Consider the following 22,937-nt stretch of genomic DNA (forward strand, 5'->3'; position numbering starts at 1 on the left):
AACAAATCCCCTGTTGCAAAGTAAACCTCTCAGACTTATTGGCTAACCTACAACTTTTTGTTGTGTCAGGTTCTTTAGTCTCATCTCATAATCAAAACTAACATTAAAGATTATGTTTTCCTCAATAAATGCTAAGTTAATCTTTACTCCTCTCATTCATTCAATCAACCTTTTTTTTCCCCCTATACCCAAAGCACTCTGTTTCCTATATTCAAAGCATTCAAGGCCTTGGAGAAGTATAATATATTTTTGCATCTTAAATTAGAAAAAGGAAAGCGTCTCATCTGTCAAGATCACAGGAATGCAAGTAACTCTAATCCAGAACAATCTGGAAACCAGATAAATGGGAGCAACTCCAAGGTGAATCAGTGAGGTAGAATGGAAAGAAAAAGCACTAGGTGCCACTTCTAGTCTACTTTCTGATCGTAATCTTTTAGCCTCATTTTCTCATTGCCAACAGAAAACACCATACTAAATTATTTCTATGGTCCTGGCCACCACTGGAATTCTGATTCTTAAATTCAAAAGAGGAAATGTTGATCTTTATTTTGGAGGCTAATGTGGAGGGTGAACTGGGGCTCCGTGAAAGAAGTGCTAACCAGAAGTGAATCAGACCTTGTAGAAGAAAGAATGTTCCAGAAAGGGGGATACTTAGCAAGGGATTCCAAAGGCATCCCAGGTGTCTGGTATTGTATTAGTTGGGTTGGGATGAAGGGTAGGCGGCTAGGGAAGTTTAAACTGGAAATGTAGATTGTGGAGTAATTTGAATACCAAGGTAAGGAAAATATTTGATCATCAGTGGGAATCCATTAAATAATTTTCAAGTGAGACTCAGGGATAATGAATTCATCTTACGTGGATCAAAGGAAGGAGAAAGTTAGAAGACTTTGACAAGAGTGCCAGTATGACTTAATGGAGGCCAGAGCTAGGATGGATGGTGAAAAGAAGTAACAGAGATGAGAAAAGTTTTAAAGGAAGAAGTGTGAGACCTGCAGACTGACATGAAAAGAAATTCAGGAAGTAAGTAGAGGTCACCAGTATTCTGCCATGCTCTAAATTGGCTATTGTAGGTAAAAACGTGCATTTAAGTGTGTACTCTATGAATATACAATAAAAATAAGGGTTGTTTTTTTTTTTTTTAAATCTGGATGGTAGGCAAAATATTCAGAAAAGGAGGGAAATAAGTAACTTGCTTTCAGCTATTAAATTCTGAATACAAGAGAAATCTAAGTGTATCCACATATTTAAAATGAAGTATAAAAGAAGGATTTATTCAATCAACTGTATTACTGCAGACAGGCAAATGAGATATGGTAAGGTGCCATGTTTCAGTTTGGTAGGCTGCATAGGCTATATCACCTGGATCTGCCTGGATAATTCAACCAACTTAAATGTTTATGCTCATTTCCTTACCTTTGCCAATAGTGGTTTTACTGTTTCCTTCGGCCCACTTATCACACTGTTTTGGAACCCCAGACGGCCTAGAGTTCTTTGCAAACTTTAAACACGGCTCAGAAGCATAAGGAATTGGCTCGTGTATTTGTTTTTTCAGACAGGCAATCAAAAACCATTGTTCTAAAAATACTGGCATCAAATGGCAGATGGAAGATATTTTGATGCCTGTTGTTTACATTGGATCAGATTGACAATAATAATAGGAGTCCATAGGCAGAATTAACTTAGCTATCAGTCGTTCAAGTCTGAGGCATCTTCTGTCACTTATGAGCATTTTAGGGCCTGTCTTTATCTTCCCTCTTAGTGACTCATAATATAGCTCCAGTGGGCACTGTGGAGGAGGGAGCAAGGACAGCCATCCCTACAGTGTTGCCAAATACGAAAACTCAGATCTTTTAATCTGTGATCCAAAAATTAAGATAAGAGGGAAAAAAACATGCTCCCATAGAAAAAGAGTAGGTCATTATTTAGCTCAGAATTGTATGTTAATCACTTCACAGTTGGGCACTATGTATGGCACCCCTCCTTTTCTTATTTTCCTAAGAAACCAATTTCTATTATGTTTCATTTAAAATAAGTTTATTGAATTAAACTCAGTAAATGAAACAACTGACATGACTGGAGCTTGAAATAAACGATGTGATGATCTAATGAAATACATAATGCTAAATTGTCTTGCTTCTTATGCAAAAATTATTATTAGTCATAGCAATGCATGAATAATTAAGGACAAAACTATATTAGGCATTTAATAATATTTTTAGATTTATACATCTGAATTTTTAATTTTTTTAAATATATTGGTCAAATTGACTTGTGTCCAAATATTTTAATTTCATTATTTAATATATAACCTTTTTTAAAATTAGTTTATCGTCTGTATTAGGATTTCCTGCCTCTCTTTTTTCTAATAAACAACAAATATTCTCAAGTCATCTGGCAGCAAATTCCTCTGATTTTGCCTTTCCTTCATCCTTTTGGTACTTCCCCCTCTCTTTGTTAAACTTTCTTTTTCTTTGTTATATTATCTATATTTGTTTCCCTAAATGTATTGCTTAAGAAAGAATGGATTTCATTTTAAGATTTTTTTACTTTGCTTTTAAGTGTCATAGAATAGTCTCAATAGTAAAAAAAAATTTTTTTAAAGAAATACTAAAGATTACTAGGAGAATGTCTTTTAATTTTTAACCAACAAGAATTCTGACTTTTCTTTTTTTCCATTTGTGTATTAGGTGGTTGTGAATGCCCTTTTAGGAGCAATTCCATCCATCATGAATGTGCTTCTGGTTTGTCTTATATTCTGGCTAATTTTCAGCATCATGGGCGTAAATTTGTTTGCTGGCAAATTCTACCACTGTATTAACACCACAACTGGTGACATGTTTGAGATCTCCGAAGTGAATAATCATTCTGATTGCCTAAAACTAATAGAAAGAAATGAGACTGCCCGATGGAAAAATGTGAAAGTAAACTTTGATAATGTAGGATTTGGGTATCTCTCTTTGCTTCAAGTTGTAAGTGAACACTCTTTTCTCTGAAATTTGTTTATTGTTTGGAATAATAAAGTGATAACATACATCTAAGTTACTAAGAAGAGACTTTAGCTATTAAGAAGGAAGTTTATAACACACTTTTTTTTTTCTAATTTTGATTTGTTAGCACAAGTGTGTTAGCCCAGGTGGGTGGCAACTTCAGCCCATGCAAGCAGTGCAGACATAGTTGATAGAGGCCAGGCAATTCAGTTCTTTCCAAAGGTTTTTTTCGCTTCCTGCTTATATTGCTCTCTTCCCATATGAACAAGTTGATGAATAAATCAATACGTTTGCTTTATTTTTTTCTATTGCAATTAGAAAGCATTTTCCACTGATGGATCACCCTCCCCAAACATACATATTTAACACACCTGATTGGATTATAAGTAATTGGTGGCAATTAACTGCTACTGAGTTGTATGATTTGGCTTGAAGACCAGGGAATGATATTGAGGTTTTAGGGTTGGATCCTCACAGTGAAATACAAATAATACAGAGTAGTGCCTGAACCCAGAAATGAAATATAAGCAGCTGTGGCCTCACTTCAAATGACATTTCAGAACAATTACCTAAGTCTACTATACATAATAATAGCATCCTTATTGAACTTACTACTTTAAATACGTAAGTATCTGAATATTAATGTTTTTTACTACCGGGTCTCCTAAGCCTGATTTGCACAAAAGAAAAACCGTTTGCAATTTATAAAACACAAAAGATGGTGGCCCTATAAACATCTGCATTTGATGCTGCTTTTGGCAACAGCTGCATCATGACAAAGCAGTGGATAAAAACAGAATCCAGATTGTTTAAAAAACATAGTAAGATATTGCTCTATTTTGGCCACTGCAAAGTCAGCCTAAGGAAAAAAAAAACAGACCGTAAAAGTTCTTTCATTGTTTCTCTACAGAGGCTTTAGCACAGAAATCTATTTCTCTTCACCAGGATCATGTTTTCAATTGCTCAACCGAGAGACTAACCAAGCAAACAAACCTGCGTGGGTCAAAAACCCTTTTACCTCTCTTTCAGAGGTGTCTGTACTATGATTCCTTTATAAGTTCTTCCCACCTTCTTGTTGGAAATTCTTATTTCTCTTCTGGATGTTTCTGACTTACTCTGAATGTTTATGCAATTAAAATAGGGATTTAAAAAAATCCGGAAGTATGATTTCTTTAAATATTGTAGTAGACACATGGTGACATTTTCTTGAGAATTTATCCTAACCCTTAATTAATAACCACACTTGTAAATATCACCTAAGTGTATCATTTCCTCCATAAAATTGAGAAAAGAAAAAAAATTTTGAAGCAGGTCCTTGAAATGATAAATAATTCTGAAAATGTAGGGTAAAGATCTTGCACGCAGCCATTAGATAAATTCTGCCACTAAAGAAACTCTAAAGTACTACTTTATAGTTGGCTTTGTACAGAATCACCTCTGTTGATGAGTAACTCATTGAAATGGTTCTATGAATCACTTTTTCTGTTCCTGTACCTAGTGGGTAATGGACTTGTTCCGTCATTGACCTCAGCCACTGACATTCAGTATTTCCCCCTCTGATAGATAGCTTCTATTTTGTAGCTAAGAATCATTACTTTCTTTCCACTGCCATCACACAAACCCTTCCTTGGCTTTCTTCCCATGACATCCACCATTTCACAAGTGTTAGTGTTATGAAAACGAAGATGTGTTGGGATACAGATGCTGAAAGCTTTCTAGACTTGTTCAGTAGCTAAAAACAATCCTCTCAGACTCTCAGGGCTTAAAATTTATGTCCCGGGACAAATAACAAGTTACTATAAGCTACTAGACTTGGGATCCATCTTGAATCTGAGAATGCCAAGTATCTACTGTATTATTTTCTACTTTTACCCATATTAACTCACTTTCATTAAAACTACAGGGAAAAAGGTAGACTATAGGATGATTTCTGGGTGCTATTCTTCAAAATTCTTAAAAGAATAGTTGCAACTCTGACTTTATACATGTCCGTATGATCCTCAGAGTGTTATGATCAAGAGAAAATGTTAAACTTTCACTTTCATCACCTTGCAGTAGATCTAAATGTAATGATTGATTTGTAGATCTAAATTGTAATTGTTTTGCTGCTACAGATATCTCCAAGTGTGTTGGCATTTGTAAAGCTTTCTAAAAGTATTCCACCAAATTTCTATAACACTTTAAATTTGCATTATTCCATTAACTCTAAGGAGTAGAGAAGTATTTGTGAGTTAGTTATCAAGCAGGAGGATATATCAAATAACGATTTTTGTTTGTTGTGTGTTTTAGAAATGAAAAGCCTTACTAAGATATTGTATTGGTCCAAAATCTATGTAAAACTTGTTTTGAACTGTCTTTCACATTGTTCCTTTTAAAAAATACATAAGTAAGAATATTTATTAAACATTAGGTCTGAATTATTCCAAAGTAAAGCATGCATGTCCTTTTTAATAGGCCACATTTAAGGGATGGATGGATATAATGTATGCAGCAGTTGATTCCAGAAATGTAAGTATTCCTTATCTCCTGCCTTTTTGTAACATTGGTTAGGTTCTAAAATTAATTCAACAGGGCATAGCAGCAAAATGGAATGATTCTATGATGATTGTTTTAAAAAAGGAAAAATTGGCTCAAATTAGTATTCAAATATAGCAGTGTTTATCAGAAAGATCTTACTAAAATAAATGAAAACAAATTATTTTGAAAGGTAAATGAATACATTCATATGTTTAATAACTGACAAATATCCCTGTATTAAATATTTTTCTATTTTGCTTTCTTTTTATCTACTAATTATATAATCAGCATATGGGAGCAAATGTGAAAAAATATATGATCAGTGTCGGTAGTTGAAATGTATAGTTACTCTTCATAAGTAGTAGACAGTGTGAAAAGTTATGAATGTTGTCCAGGCAGCCTTAGATTTCTAGAACAATCCCTTTTAAATTCATTCTTGTATATGATTTCAGCATCTATAAATTTACTGGAGCCTTTACCAATGATGTTATCACTTCTATGGTTAACATTTCCTTTAAGTTTATATCACCAAAGTAAAGACCTACTTTATTTGGTTTCTCCTACAATAGTCTCTTTCAGGCTTTAAGAGAACTGAAATCCATGCTTATTCCAACTCTGCTCTTCAAAACTTTGTAAAATTTAGTCTGGTCTGTCAGTCCTCATCTATCCATTCTGAAGTCCAATCTATTGTTAAGTCTATTATCATAAAGTTTAACTTCTCTCTGTGTAATCTGTAAACTGACCTGGTACGGCTCACTTAACTTTCTTAATGTGCACTTCCATAAGTGGCTTTAGTTTCATGCTGAGTGCTTTCCTGATATCCACCAGAGTTGTGTCATTTCATTTGTTACTTACAATTATGTTTTGGGTATTTGGTGGGTTTTAACTGTGTTATCTTTAGAAGGACATGAATTTATTAGAGAACTATCTATTGCGACTCATTTACCCTTTACTACGTAATATGTGGTAGCTCAATGATAATTTACTGGAAGTTAAATCTAAAGACTGAATCATCAACTGAGGATTCATAAGACGGGTGTCCAGTTGTATCTACTAAAATATGTCCTAAAAAATTCAAGGACTATTGTAATGATAAAGGTATGATGCTGAACTTCTAAATGAATAACTCAGTTCTTGTTTACCAAATAAATTCATGCATACACAAATAGTTGTGTCTAAGCATAGTCTGTACATATATACTAGAATAAAATTTTTCATTAATAATTTTTAAATTATTAAAACTCAGTACCTAAAAATCTTTTACCAAATTTAGCACTCTACTATCCAAATAGCAAGATACTAGTTGTATTTATAGTTATAAAAAATAGATTCTAAAGTGTCATAATCACTATATTTTTTACATGAAAACATCTCTAAAGGCTAATTTCAGAGACTTTTTTTAGAGGCAGCTGACTCAGAGGGAAAAAGAAAAGTACTGCTAAGTATTACTAGGCATTTTCTTTTCTATTCTCGTGAAAATGCACTGACTTATAGCATCAAAATGTATTGTGACATTTTACAAACTATTCTCCTTTGGTAGGTGGAACTCCAGCCTAAGTATGAGGACAGTCTATACATGTATCTTTACTTTGTTATTTTCATCATCTTTGGGTCCTTCTTCACCTTGAATCTGTTTATTGGTGTCATCATAGATAATTTCAACCAGCAAAAAAAGAAGATAAGTATTTCTAATATTTTCTCTTTCACTAAGATAGCAAAATTATTTGAAGCATTCTCTCCACTAAATGAGTACTTTGATTCAGAAGCCAAGTGGGCATATACATTAAAATCTATTTTTCATCCGTTCCTTCTACCATCTACAGCCCATTTCCTTCAGGGTATAGAAAGCCAAGAATGACTGGGTTCCATTCCTGTACATAGGTTCACAAAACCTCTCTCTCTCTCTCTCTCTCTCTCTCTCTCTCTCTTTTTTTTTTTTTTTTTTTTTAGCCAGGGGCCACATTTTCAGTCCTTTTGAAGAGAATATTTAGAAAAAAAAAACTAGAAAAGAAGACAGCATATGCCCCTTTTCCAAAGTCAACTCATTGTTTTATCCCTGTAATTCCCCTACTTAAAATATTCTTTCCAGTGAAAACCCTTAGAATGTTTGCAATAAATTAGGCAAAAGGTTTGCATAAGCATCTCCTAGTGTTTCTTTTCACATTTTTTCCTTCATTGGATCTTTTTATAATTTCTATTTCCTTCTCCTTGATATTTAATTATAAAATATTAGTCCCAGTGTTGAATTGAACAGCTCTTTATCTTATTATCATTTATAAAGCCCATTTTATCATCCTGATTATATATGCACATTATAGAAAGTATGAAAAGTAAAGAAATACCATTACTTGGGAGTAATCACTATTCACACTTTATGTTTTTCTGTTCACACTTTTCAAACATATTCTTGTTATCAAAATTATTTTATCTATAGTTATAAATTCTCTTTTTGAGTTAACATAAGTATTTTGCCATTTTGTTAAGTCTTTGTACGTAGATTATCATAATTTACTTAACTATTTCCCCAAAAATGGATGATTTATGTTGTTTCTAATCTTTAATGATTTAAAGAGTACCTAGTCAAAAGTCTTTGTGCCAAAAAATAAAAAATAAAAATTAGTATTTAATTATTTTCTTAAGACAAATTTCCAAAGTATTTTGCTTCCTCCAAACAATATGCTCGCTCATAGTCTCAATAACAGTGTATGGATGTGCTCAGGTCACTGCTGCTTCACTGGCATCAAACATTCTGTTTTTAATACTTGACATTTGATAAATGAAAATTGCTTTTAATTTTAATTTTTATGTCTATTATTACTAGTAGATTTGAACATGTTTTCGGTGCTTTTGGTCATTTATATTTCTTCCTTGATTATTCCTTCATCTTATTTGTTCAGTATATTTTGTTATTGTATGAGTGCTTCCATTGTATGAGATGTTTTCACTATAGAAAATTCCTGTCCCCACCCCTTTTTATTGTTATTAATATATTCTATGATCAATGTCAGGTCTTTATATCACTTATTAGCCTGGGTTGCAATCCTCCTGGCCTGTCACATCCTTGCCATACTAATGATCTCTGATCCCTAACACTTCTACCAACTTGGCCAGTTTCCTTTTTATCCTTTTGTTCCAATTCTTGGCTGAGTGAAGGTGGATTATAATAGCTTTAACCCATCCTACAATATACATACTCTAATGCATTGCTGCACTGGAATAAGAAAATGATTGTCTTTAACTTCTGAAAAGCAGTCTGTCTAGCATTAGAAACTTATTATTTCATGTTTCAGCAAATCGCATTTTACCACTCACTTATTATATGGTGTTGGGTAAAATACTTAGCCTCTCAGTTGCTTGCTTTCATTCTGCCATAAAATAATACTGAAAGTAATAAAGTCAATGTTGGATTACTGTGAGAATTAAATAATACTGTAGCACCTAAAAAATGCAATTTGTATTTTTCAAATTTAAAATTCTAGGCTTAATTATTTTATCCGTTTCCTTTTTTAACCATCCTTTTCCTGTTTTAAGTTTAACATTGAAAAATTATGTGCAAAGGGGCACAGTTTTCACCAGTTTTTATTTTTCTTTTCTATACTTTGGAGGTCAAGATATCTTTATGACAGAAGAACAGAAGAAATACTATAATGCAATGAAAAAATTGGGATCAAAAAAGCCACAAAAGCCTATACCTCGACCAGGAGTAAGAAATACCAAATGATATGGGAAAAAAATAAACAAAGACAAAAAATTGCATGTGTTTTCTTACAGAAGAGATAGTAGCTAACATTTCCAGCGGCAAAGATTTCTTCCATTTTTAGAATATCATTAATTCATACCTTTTATGGTAATGGTAAAAATTACTTAAAAAAAAAAAAAAAGAGAGACCAGAAAGAAAAAGAAGAAGCAGAAAAATGCATCCTTGTTTTCAGGGGACTTCTAATTACACAACTAGAATCCAACCTAAATGGCGAAGGCACATAAATAATGTGTTATGCACAAGAAAAAGCTGTTCAGAACTCAAAAGTAGTTGCTGAGTCATCTTAAGAAGAGGGATAAAATTTGGATGGGATTAAAAAGCATGCAATTTTCTGCTAGGTTAACAAAGTGATGAAGTGCTGAGTGAAATAACATCTTACTTCCCTTGTATTGTCCGTTAGATGTACTGAGTGGAGAAAAAAAGAATTCTAGTATCTGCTGTTCGTATAGATGGCTATATAGTTAGAAGTTACTAATGTCTTCAGCCATCAGGGGCAATAAATACAATTCATGATGATAACTAACAATCCTCATGCTTCCATGATAAACCAACCAAACAACTCCTGTGAAATGGAGAAGCCTTATCCTACACTGTATTGATTTTTGTGATGATGATTTGTGAAGTTAAAATAATTCCTGAGGCACATTAGGGAACAAAATACTAGTGAACATTCATACTGTGACATCCAACAGTTGCCTTCTTGAAAATGATGAGAAATACATACTGTTCTCTACTAAACCTTAACCCTGGAAGTAGAAATGGGTCAACTATGTGTAGAAAAAATGTAAGATAGAAGATATCCTCAGAATTCCTCAGCAGCCTAAGGAAATGAGCCTGACAATGGCCTGCAGTGACTAACAGTGGCAGAAATGAGGGGCAGAATGACAGATCAGTGATGGGGACATTAATTTTTGACATCAAAGTATAAAGAAGGTCATTATGGTCTGATTATTCCTGTGTAGGGTCAGCATTCTATGTCTGACAGTCAACAAAGACTTTTGGTGGAAGAACATCAATATCACCATTCATAGGTTTTAAATGCATAATGTTATAGATGTGTCCTGGAAATCCCAAGTTCTCTTTAGCAATTCTTTGAGAATAAGACAAATGGAATGTTGCTAGATACTATATTTTGAGATGCCTGCATGGTCCAACTGATCATAGGATATTCTAGTAAAATAAAATTAGGCAGGTTTCTCTATTTCTCATAATCTTAATATGTTAATATACATTTGTGCCTCTGGGTGAAGAGTATAGTATGCAATGTTTCTTATCAGAGGTACCCTTTTGACAGGGATCGTTATTCTGTGGAATACCCATTGGTAAATAGAAGTTTAGGTTATTAAATTTTTAAAATTAATGTGTTACAAGCCATCTTTTACACCATTCAGAGTCAGTGGTTACTATGTATAATATTAGAAAGTTAACCAATGCAGAAAGTACTTAGGCAGATGCTAATATGTACAGGAAAACTCCTCGGTTGCTAAAAAGCTTTCCTGTTTCCCTACAGAACAAATTTCAAGGAATGGTCTTTGACTTTGTAACTAGACAAGTCTTTGACATCAGCATCATGATTCTTATCTGTCTCAACATGGTCACAATGATGGTAGAAACAGATGACCAGAGTGAATATGTGACAAACATTCTGTCACGCATCAACCTGGTGTTCATTGTGCTGTTCACTGGAGAGTGTGTGCTGAAGCTCATCTCCCTCCGCCATTATTATTTTACCATAGGCTGGAATATTTTTGATTTTGTGGTTGTCATTCTCTCCATTGTAGGTAAGAAGTATTTAACATCTCTTCGAATTCTGTTCAATAAAAGTAAAAGTTGTAACATTTGCTTTACATTAGAGGTCATCCCACCACTCAGAAATCACTACTCTGAAATTTTCTATGTTTCATCCAGGTGTACTTGTTTTTCTTACAAAATGAGGCTCCTGCTATATGTACAATATTGTATCCTATGTTCACCGTTGTAGATTAGGTATATTATTTGTGGATCTAGTATATTCCCATTAATTTGAACTAGGAATGTGCTATTAACTAAGATCAAAAATGTTTTTTGACATGTTTAGATTAAGTAGCCTATCTAATATCTAGATGATTCTGTTGAGAAGAGAACTAAAAATTTAGTCTGGTCCTAAGGAAAGACACTGCATTGGAGATATAGACACAGAGTCATCAGCATGTAGACAGGAGTGGAAGCTGGTGTGAAGATAAAGAAAGGCATAGAGTGAAAAAAAAATAAAGATAAGAACAGAATGTTAGCAAATACAGATGGAAGTTTCTTTAAGGGTATCAGGTAGAGATTTTCTAGATAACCTTGAAATGGAGTTATACTAATGATGCACAAGGGGATGTGAGGTGGTATGGGACATCATTTTATCATTATATACTTAAAAGTCTGGAATGTACAACACATCACATCAGTAGCAGCTCATCTCATTAAAGATACAACTCTAGCTCCAGGGAAGTGGAGAAGTGTATCTGTGGGCCTAAAGTATTCATTCTTTCCTAAACCAGATAATATGATTGGGTCAACATTTTACCATTCAATATGGGGCACCTCTGATGGGTAGATTTTCATGCCATTACCTCCTCTTAAGGAGTTGGTTTTATATCCAACTCGTATATTGCAGGTATCCTTTGATTTCTACAGTAACCTATGATGCAATCAGTTGTGGATAGGGTACTAAGGTTATATTCACCTCTCTCTATCTCACTCTCTCTTTATCATCCTTTTTCTCTCCCTCTCTCACACACCACACACACTTAGACTAATACTTTTCTAGAATGAGACAGTGTAACTTGAAAGACCTTGGTTTTCTGAACCAATCAGGAAATTAGTTCAATTGTTACTTCATTATCTAAAAAGCAAATAGAGAAAAAATCTTAAAAGAAGTGGCTGAGAGACCAACGTTAGACGCAGGAGACCAGAAAGGGCACCAGCTTGGATCCTTTTAGAAATGTAGCAGCACATATATATAATATGTAAAAATATTATAGTGGAAGCTCAGGCAAGTACCAGGTTCATGGAGAAATGAAAATAGTATTAAAAATGGTAGTTACTTTCAGATGGGTAAGGACTGAATAGGCAATTTCAGAAAAAAAAATAATTGTATTCATATAAATATGTACTTATATCCTTGGCCACTGCTGTTCAGACAGACTTGGTAATTTTTAACTTATTTTTTTATATATTTAGTCTTGAGATTTTATGTAAGCTAAAGATAGTCTTTAGACATCCCTCAAAGACAAAAGTACCGTAAAATTATTTCTGAACATTGTCTTAACTTGGACTGCCATAACAACTTACCACACACTGAGTGGCTTAACCAACAGAAATTTATTTTCTCATAGTTCTAGAGGATAGAAGTCCAAGAACAAGCTGCCAGCGTAGTGGGTTTTTGGTGAGGGCTCTCTTCCTGGCTGGTGGATGACTGCCTTCTTGTATGTCCTCATACGGCGGAGAGAGAGGAGATAGTTCTCTAGTGTTTCTTCTTACAAGGGTACTAATCCTATCATGAGAGCCCCACCCTATGACCTCATCTAAACGTAATTATCCCCTCCAAACTTTCTCCAAATACTATGCATTGGAGAGTTAGAGTTTTAAAACGTGAATGGGGGGTAGTGAGGAGGAAGGACACAACTGAGTCTATAACAAATATTGAGTTGAATTTGATACTGAACGTCAAAATTAAAGTTCATTAATAATATATATTATATACAGTTACATGTATATGATATGTATGTCAAATTTAAGATTATGCAACTGAATTTCAGGATTCTGAACTTTACCTTAGAGCCTTAACAAAATTTTGATTATTATCTTAGTGGATAACTTCAATGGTTGGTATTCTCACTTTTTATCCACAGGCATGTTTCTGGCCGAGCTGATAGAAAAATACTTCGTGTCCCCTACCCTGTTCCGAGTGATCCGTCTCGCCAGGATTGGTCGAATCTTGCGTCTGATCAAAGGGGCGAAGGGGATCCGCACGCTGCTCTTTGCTCTGATGATGTCCCTTCCCGCCTTGTTTAACATCGGCCTCCTGCTCTTCCTGGTCATGTTCATCTACGCCATCTTTGGAATGTCCAACTTTGCCTATGTTAAGAGGGAAGTTGGAATTGATGACATGTTCAACTTTGAGACCTTTGGCAACAGCATGATCTGCCTGTTCCAAATTACCACCTCTGCTGGCTGGGATGGATTGCTAGCACCTATTCTCAACAGTAAACCACCTGACTGTGATCCTAATAAAGTTAACCCTGGAAGCTCTGTTAAGGGAGACTGTGGGAACCCATCTGTTGGGATTTTCTTTTTTGTCAGTTACATCATCATATCATTTCTAGTTGTGGTGAACATGTACATCGCTGTCATCCTGGAGAACTTCAGTGTCGCTACTGAGGAAAGTGCAGAGCCCCTGAGTGAGGATGACTTTGAGATGTTCTATGAGGTTTGGGAGAAGTTTGATCCTGATGCCACCCAGTTCATGGAATTTGAAAAACTATCTCAGTTTGCAGCTGCTCTTGAACCCCCTCTCAATTTGCCGCAACCGAACAAACTCCAGCTCATTGCCATGGACCTGCCCATGGTCAGTGGGGACCGGATCCACTGTCTTGACATCTTATTTGCTTTTACAAAGCGGGTTCTGGGAGAGAGTGGAGAGATGGATGCCCTTCGAATACAGATGGAGGAGCGATTCATGGCTTCTAATCCATCAAAAGTCTCTTATCAGCCAATAACTACGACTTTAAAAAGGAAACAAGAGGAGGTGTCTGCTGTAATTATTCAGCGTGCTTACAGGCGCCACCTTTTAAAGCGAACTGTAAAACAAGCTTCATTTACCTATAATAAAAATAAAATCAAAGGTGGGGCTAACCTTCTTGTAAAAGAAGACATGATAATTGACAGAATAAATGAAAACTCTATTACAGAGAAAACTGATCTGACCATGTCCACAGCAGCTTGTCCACCTTCCTACGATCGGGTAACAAAGCCAATCGTGGAAAAACATGAGCAAGAAGGCAAAGATGAAAAAGCCAAAGGGAAGTAAATGAAAATAAATAAGAATAATTGGGTGACAATTGTTTACAGCCTGTGAAGGTGATGTATTTTTGTCAACAGGACTCCTTTAGGAGGTCAATGCCAAACTGACTGTTTTTACACAAATCTACTTAAGGTCAGTGCCTACTATAAGACAGTGACCCCTTGTCAGAAAACTGTGACTCTGTGTAAAGGGGAGACGACCTTGACAGGAGGTTACTGCTCTCACTACCAGCTGACACTGCTGAAGACAAGAGACAAAATGGCTACTCAGACTGTAGGGACCAGTTCAAAGGGGTGCAAACCTATAATTTGGGGGTTGTTTAACATGAAACACTTTAGTGTAGTAATTGTATCCACTCTTTGCATTTCAACTGCCACATTTGTCACATTTTTACAAAATCTGTTAGGGGATTCATCTTTTTTTTAATCCATATGTTGTTTATTATATGTGACTATTTTTGTAAATGGGGTTTCTGTTGTGAAATAGACAAAGGGTCTCTTCAACAGGTATGCCACCGGGGGTTATCACAATCACACGGCCTCCCATCTGCACAAAGGTGTGGTTTGCATGAGGGCATGCTGCACTTAGAGATCATGCATGAAAAAAAAAAAAAAGTCACAAGGAAAACCATGAGTTCTTAAATTCCATCCATCTTCCTGGGAGGGGTAATTGGGTGATAACTGGAGGTGCTTTGTTGATCTTGTTTCATCAAATCCAGCCACCAGACCAAGTGGATCATTCTGGGCGGGGGGAGGGGGTAGGCCATTAAATCTTAGCAGGTGCAAACTTCATTCAAATGTCTGGAGTCATAAATGTTGTGTTTCTGTTTATCGTATTTAAAAAAAAAAAAAACTGAAAAATGAGCATTGCTTCTCCCCGAAGACTGAATTGACCAAAAGAACCCTTTATAAATTTCTGCTTAATCCTGCACTTCGTTTAGCCATCTTCAGCTCAGCAGGTTGACAACTGTATATGTTAATGAAATGCTATTTATTATGTAAATAGTCATTTTACCCTGTGGTGCACGTTTGGGCAAACAAATAATGACCTACGCACAGTATTTATTGCATCAAATATGTACCACAAGAAATGTAGAGTGCAAGCTTTACACAGGTAATATAATGTATTCTGTACCATTATAGATAGTTTGGATGCTATCAATGCATGTTTATATTACCATGCTGCTGTATCTGGTTTCTCCCACTGCTCAGAATCTCATTTATGAGAAACCATATGTCAGTGGTAAAGTCAAGGAAATTGTTCAACAGATCTCATTTCTTTAAGTCATTAAGCAATAGTTTGCAGCACTTTAACAGCTCTTTGGTTATTTTTAAATTTTAAGTGGATAACATATGATGTATAGCCAGATGTACAGACATGTTTAAAAAACAAACACACACTGCTTAACCTGTTAAAAATGTGTTTAGAATTTTATAAGCAAATATAAATACTGTAAAAAGTCATTTTATTTTATTTTTCAGCATTATGTACATAAATATGAAGAGGAAATTATCTTCGGGTTGATATCACAATCACTTTTCTTACTTTCTGTCCATAGTACTTTTTCATGGAAGACATTTGCTAAACAAGAAATGAAAACAAGACTGGGTAGTTGTAGACTTCTGCTTTTTTATTAAATTTGCTAATTTTAGATTATTTCATAATTTTAAGGGGCAAAATAGGTTCACAAGCCACGTCCAAATTATGCTCTGCAATTGGAAAAGGGTATAACATTTTAGTTATATTTTTGGTAGTGCCTGCACAAACTGATTGAAGGTAGTGCTTATTTTTCATTTTTGTCCTTTTTTTTTCTAATTTCTGTTTATGTTTTCATTTCTTTGGAGTCATCCTGCTCTAGATTGCTCTAAATATAATGCAGGTTTCACATATTTTTTTCCACAAGAACAGAGAGTAGTGAACTTATATAGTCAATTACATCAGGATATTTTGTGTTTCTTACGGAAGCAAACCATAGGCTCCTCTTTTTCTTAAAATTACTTAGATAAACTGTATTCGTGAACTGCATGCTGGAAAATGCTACTATTACCCTAAATGATGCTAACCAACATTAAAAATGTGCAAAACTAATAAAGGTTACATTTTTTATTTTATTGTTTGCCTAGTTACTTTTTGTTAACAGCATTTTATAAGAAAATGAAAATATTTTATTCTACAAATTGGGGGGAGAAAGGGAAAGACACAAACACATAGTGAGTCTACCTGAGCTGACAGAAACCCTGGGGTAGAAATGGGACTGGGAGGAATGACCTCCCAAGGGCTACAAGCAGTAGGAAGTGACTTCTGCTAGAAGGAATTCATGTCAGAGCATAAGCTGGTAGCTTTCACTGGAAAAAAAGTATGGAGCCAGAGCCATGGTAGATGGCCTCTTGAGATATGAAAAGAAGCCCTCAAATCTGTATTTAAAAAATTAAAAGTTGCTATGTGTGAGTAGGATATTTTGTTTGCTCCTCTAGAACCACTCTCCAGGCTTCTCCTCCTGCTTTGTGGAAGGGTGATTTTCTACACTGCTCTCTTACCCTTTGGCTCCCAACTGGTCTGGCTAATGGAAAGTCCCAGCAGGAAAGTACCACCAAGGAAAGCACCAGTGGGAGAGAGCTAACTTGGGTATTTATTCCCCAGTTCCTTCTTTGCTGAGTTGCTCTGGGTTGGCAGTGGTGCATTTATCAACATAAAGTTATACTTTTGGGCAGACAATCCCATCCTACAACAAAAGCTACTTGGGGTTCTGGTCTTCACTCCCCTACTTGTTCTCTTAGACCTGTGGCTGGACTTCTCTATTCCTTGTAGCTCTCCCCTAATCTTGCTGATGCCTTTTCCAATGGCCCCTTCATGACAACATTCTCTGTTTCACCTAACTCCTGTCCTGTCAACACAGTAATTAAATAGCTTGTGAAATGGGTCAAAAGGCAAAGATCTGCTTTAGGTCAGCTTGGAGACTCAATCTAACTGGCTATACATAAAAGACCAGGAACTGGAGAAACTCCACTGAAGTCAACCAAAGAATTCAATTCACAGAAATCATAGGTTACTACAGTGGTCTGGACAGTAAGATTGACAGTCTAAAAACCTTAGCTAAATTTATGAGGAAAGAGAAGCCCTCACCTGTCATCAGGTAGTACAATCTCAGTTATGAAGCTAGAAGGGGGAACATGGCCTTGATGGGAAAAGGAGCAGTCATGCACTACTTTTCTTATCCTTCTACACTCATAACATCACTTTAAAACAACATGACAATAAATACCGATTTATTAGTGGCTGAAAAGTACTTCCCGTTTCCAACCAACATAAATAAGGATTATAGGAAAATCTCTACAGATTTTTTTATACTCCACATCCACACCAGTAGTTACTGGTACTTTTCCAAATACAAAAAGAACTAGTGAAACAGAATCATAAATTACCATAGTCATGTTGGTATTATTTTACATAATACTTGTGGTGCCAAAAAGTAATATAATGCTCAAGGAATGTTGAATCACATCAGTGGGACAAAGACAGTGGCTTGAAAGAGGTTCCCATTGGTCAAAACTGGGGGGATTTGAGAATCAGAAAAGATAACGATAGTAGATTACAACCTATTTAATAAAATAAGAATTCATAAGTATATACTGATATAAATAAATGGACAAAAGCAAAAACCTCTTCCTTATTCTGAATTTTAACTAACAAGTGTAGAAGAAATACTACAGTTAGAAAATCACCATTTGGCAACCTTGAGAATGACAATTGATTCGTGCAAAAATAATGAATGCTAAACTCATGAATGAAAGTTTGATGAGGAATAAGAAATTTACATTGTCTCAAAGTATCTCTTTCGCATTAATTAAAAAATTTTTAAGGAGAGTTTATAGTGGAAAAATCTAGCAGATACTACCTTCAAAGATATCATCAATTATACTGCCAACTACACTGAAAAAGACACATGATTTCTTGGTATCCAGTCAAAGCTGCATTACACGAACTTAACCATAAGGACAATCAGATTAAGGACATTCTATAAAATAATGTTAATTTCATGAAAAACAAAGGAAGGTCAGAAACTGCCTGAGGTTGAAGAGCTATGAAAACTAATGATTCTGGATTGGATACTAGACTGGCAAAATAACATCAATTACAGATATTGTTGAGAAAACTAGGTTTGAATATGGACTGTTGATTCAATATTAGTATTATGAAAATTGATTTTTCTAACTGTATTAAGTCTAATGCAGCTATTATAACTATAGGTAATATCTTTCTTCTTGGAAAATGCATACTTTTTAGGGGTGAATGGGATGATGTCTGCAATTCACTCTCAAAAGAAAATGTGTTCAAAGGAAAATGTATTATGTGTATGTGTGTATATTTAAAAGATAGATATAGTAATAGATGTGGTATATCTTTGGGGAAGGGAAGAGTTTTTTGTTCCTGTTGTGTTATGTGTTATTTAAGTGTGTATGTATGTGTGTTAACCCTATTTTCTACCCTCAAAATTAGATAAACTATCTCCAATTATTTCAAAGAATGCTTTATTTTAACTACAATTCTTTTTTTCCTGGAAGTCATATTTCTAAAATTACTTAAATTATTACATTCTTTGACTTTTATGATAATCCTTACATTGCTAAAAAAAAAAAAGACAACTTTAAAATAAAGATGTGACATAGTGGTTAAGACATCTGTTTGAAACTAGACAGACATAATTGAAGCTTTGTAATCTAAATGCTGGTAATTCTATCCATATCATACAAGAAGGTAGTTTATTGGCTTTCTGAGCTGGGGCCCAGACATTCTAAGTATAAACCAATAACCCAAACACAGTTCCACAGACCAGCACCCCCATGACAAGGTTTTCATATGCCTACACTTAAGCCAGAAAATTAACAATAGTGTTATAAATATTTATAAAATTTAATGTATTCAATTTAAAAATTTAATTGTAAAATTGTGTCTCATACTTTTTTTGAAGACTAAAATCATCTTTATGTTAAAATGCTTTTTTTTTTTTAGAAATTACGGTGAGAATAAATGATAGTAGGTTGTTTGTTTTAGTATTTTATTTGCTCAGATTAAAAATTGGCAACTTTGTGTTGGTCCTCTCATTTTTACTTTACTGGTACATGAATTCAAAAATCTAGGAACCATTGGGGTAGACAAATATTACCTGACCTCATAAATTTGTGTGTTTGTACGTGGATACCAGAAACTTCAGATAGAACTAAATAAACTGTATTAAAGACAGCAAATATGTCTTGTAACTGCATATTCTATCATGTGTGCACTCGAATTTCATATTGTTATAAGAAAATAAATGTTTCTCAGTTACTAAGAATTTATTAAAATGTTTTTTAGTCAAAAATATTGCTTCAATCAGGTGCAGCTGATAATACTGTTCTTCCTGGCGCATGGGAATATTCTTCGAGGTTATCAATTTATGTTGATTCAATCAATATGGCAGCAAAGGCATGGGAGGAAGAAAATATTCCAGGCAACCAAGAGTTGCTGGAGAGGTTGCATCACCAAGAAATGCTTAACATCACAGGTGAATAATCCTCAATGTCAACTGAGTACTCAGTGTTGCTCAAGTCCTTTATCATCCCCTCCGAACACTCGTATTTTCAGGTAGCTCTACCTCTTACCAAGAAACATGAGGACATTGCCATGAAGTTCCTCAAATTCTTTCCTCTCCAGTGAAAAATATGTCTTCCTTCCCTCCCCTTTCCATCCTTTTTCTTCCCTTCCATTCCCTTCTTTGCTCCTTGTCTTTGTTTCCATCCTTTCTCCTTCCTTCTCTCTCCCTCTCTCTTCCATCCTCCCCCTTCCTTCATCTGTCCAGAGATCATTTTTCCCCATTCATTTTTACGTATGTTGATACCTTGCACTATAAGCTGTTTGCCTTCTCTTGATCTTTACTCTCTCTTCTTTATTGATCCATTCTGTCCGGATTTGCATTTTCAAAATTGGTTCTTCTAATCTTGAGAACTAATTTTGCTCAATTCTGGTGCATCTTTATGCACTGTCCCATTATCTCATTCCTTTAAAAAATTACCTTCTGAGGGGCGCCTGGGTGGCGCAGTCGGTTAAGCGTCCGACTTCAGCCAGGTCACGATCTCGCGGTCCGTGAGTTCGAGCCCCGCGTCAGGCTCTGGGCTGATGGCTTGGAGCCTGGAGCCTGTTTCCGATTCCGTGTCTCCCTCTCTCTGCCCCTCCCCCGTTCATGCTCTGTCTCTCTGTCCCAAAAATAAAAATAAAAAACGTTGAAAAAAAATTTTAAAAAAAAAAAATTACCTTCTGAAATCAGGGTTCTATGCTGACCACCTTCACTCTTAGTTATCGATGATATCAATGAGAAAACTTGGCTGTGAATAATCTTGTTGACCTTAGTACACTGAGTTTTCAAAATGCTATGCTGGCTACTATCAGTAACATTATAAGGAAAAGATGAAAATATATACAAAAGGTAGATATAGGAACAAAGAATATTACCTACTTGGAGCAAAGCTGTATATACTCTTGTTTCTGGTTATCATGAATTACATCTTCTCTATTTAATGTTTGCTAAGAAGGGAAAATTATTCACAGAGCTATTCAACTGTACACTGTAGCATTTTGTTTTTTCTGTTGTTTTCTAAAAATGTAGGCTTTGTTTATAAGGAATAGAGACCCAAAAGTTCTTTTCTCCCCCCCAGGTTTTTATTTAAATTCCATTAGTTAACATACGGTGTATGTGTTTCAGGTGTAGAATTTAGTGATTCAAAAGTTACAGACAACTCCTGGTGCTCATCCCAACAAGTGCCTTCCTTAATCCCCATCACCTGTTTAACCTATCTCTCTGCCCACCTCCCCTCTGGTAACTATCGGTTTGTTCTCTACTTAAGAGTCTGTTTCTTGGTTTGTCTCTCTCTTTCCCCCATCTTCATTTGTTTTGGTTCTTAAATTCCACATATGAGTGAAATCACATGGCACTCGTCTTTCTCTGACTTATTTCCCTTAGCGTATACTCTTTTGCTCCATTGATGTATTGCAAACGGCAAGATTTCATTCATTTTTATGGGTGAGTAATAATCCATTTTGTGTGTTTATATATTATCCTTTGAGTAAATACTTAGCAGTGCAATTGCTGGATTGTAGGGTAGTTCTATTTTTAACTTTTTGAGGAACCTCCATACTGTTTTCCAGAGTGGCTGTACCAGTTTGCATTCCTACCAACAGTGGAAGAGGGTTCCCCTTTCTCTGCATCCTCACCAAAACCTGTAGTTTCTTGAGTTGTTAATTTTAGCCATTCTGACCGGTGTGAGATGACATCTCATTGTAGTTTTGATTTGTATCATGAGGAGTGATGTTGAGCATCTTTTCATGTGTCTGTTGACCATCTGTACGTCTTCTTTAGAAAAATGTCTATCCATGCCTTTTGACCATTTCTTAACTGGATTGTGTATTTTTTGGGCATTGAGTTTTAGAAGTTCTTTACATATTTGGATACTGACCCTTTATCAGATATGCCACTTGCAAATATCTTCTTAAAGTAAACTTACAGGAAGTTACATTTTAAGTGTAAATTTTTCACGAAAAGTTATATTGTTATAGAAAATTTTAATTTGCTCATTAGGTTATTAATGAATTCACTATTATGTGTTAAAGTTGCCATAATATGTGTGCACGTGTTTTTGGAAAGCATTAACTTACAGATTTTATCCTTCCTCATCAAGCTGTCTGATATAAAATGTGACTCTTATAGATTCAAACACCAAATCAATGCTGATACATATTCTTCTAAAGCACCTTCTTTCTCTCTTTAGTGCTCTCAAATCTGGGGCCTATCCCTGTCAGACTACAATTAGCCAAATTCAACGATCTTAATCCATCTTTATTATGTTTGGTAGATAATTAGAATTCGATGGTGATCATCAACACCTTTATTAAACCACATCTTCCTTTGCCTTCCATAAAACTACACTATTCTAGGTCTCCTCCTATATTTTAGATTCTTTGCCTTTGCCATTTGTTCACTTTTTTTCTCCTTTTGGATTTATACAACACCATCAGCTTCTTTGCTGAGCTGGTACTACAATTTCAACTTTCTGTCAATCTTTTATACTTGCATATTTTCTATTACCTTTAACTTAATATGTCCAAACTTATTAGACTACATTCCATTCCTCTCAGCCACCAACAAAACTCCCCAGAAGCCAACCTGCTTTCCCAATATCTGTTATTGTGTAAGCTATCCCTCCAGTTCAGCAAAAGAAGTAAGTACACCTTACAGAGTATATACAGGAATTGATGAGTAACTCTACAGGAGGATACAGGAACAATTACAACAGTAAATGCTGGCCTGAGTTTGAAGAATAAGAAGGGCAGGACAGGCTGAACAGCAGAAATATTATGGAATAGTGGTCAAAAGCATAGATGCTGCAGCCAGATGCCTGGATTCAAATATCAGCTATACTTCTTGAAAAGTTTCTTAACCCTTTGTTGCCCCAATTTTGTCATCTGTAAAACAGTAATAATAATTCTTGTGAGGATTAAATGAATTAATACAAATAAAGCTCTTATATCAACACCTCCAAGCATATAGTAATTGCTACATACTGGTCCATCTCTCAAGATGACCAAACACACA

The 22,937-nt window shown here is 35.1% G+C and overlaps 1 protein-coding gene across 6 annotated transcripts in view; it reads left to right on the forward strand.

Moving 5' to 3' along the window:
• Positions 1–16,425, forward strand: part of LOC131503571 (sodium channel protein type 1 subunit alpha) — a 155,201-nt gene extending 138,776 nt beyond the window's left edge. For all 6 annotated transcript variants that reach the window (XM_058715032.1, XM_058715023.1, XM_058715056.1 and 3 more), the window contains exons 22-27: positions 2,688–2,969; positions 5,442–5,495; positions 7,045–7,182; positions 9,103–9,207; positions 10,775–11,045; positions 13,143–16,425. In XM_058715032.1, coding sequence (XP_058571015.1) covers positions 2,688–2,969; positions 5,442–5,495; positions 7,045–7,182; positions 9,103–9,207; positions 10,775–11,045; positions 13,143–14,320 — 2,028 coding nt within the window. In that variant the 3' untranslated portion in view covers positions 14,321–16,425. The remainder of the gene's footprint in view (positions 1–2,687; positions 2,970–5,441; positions 5,496–7,044; positions 7,183–9,102; positions 9,208–10,774; positions 11,046–13,142) is intronic.
• Positions 16,426–22,937: the final 6,512 nt, after the last annotated feature.

The sequence above is a fragment of the Neofelis nebulosa genome, chromosome 2, assembly GCF_028018385.1.
Source record: "Neofelis nebulosa isolate mNeoNeb1 chromosome 2, mNeoNeb1.pri, whole genome shotgun sequence".
Lineage (NCBI taxonomy): Eukaryota > Metazoa > Chordata > Mammalia > Carnivora > Felidae > Neofelis > Neofelis nebulosa.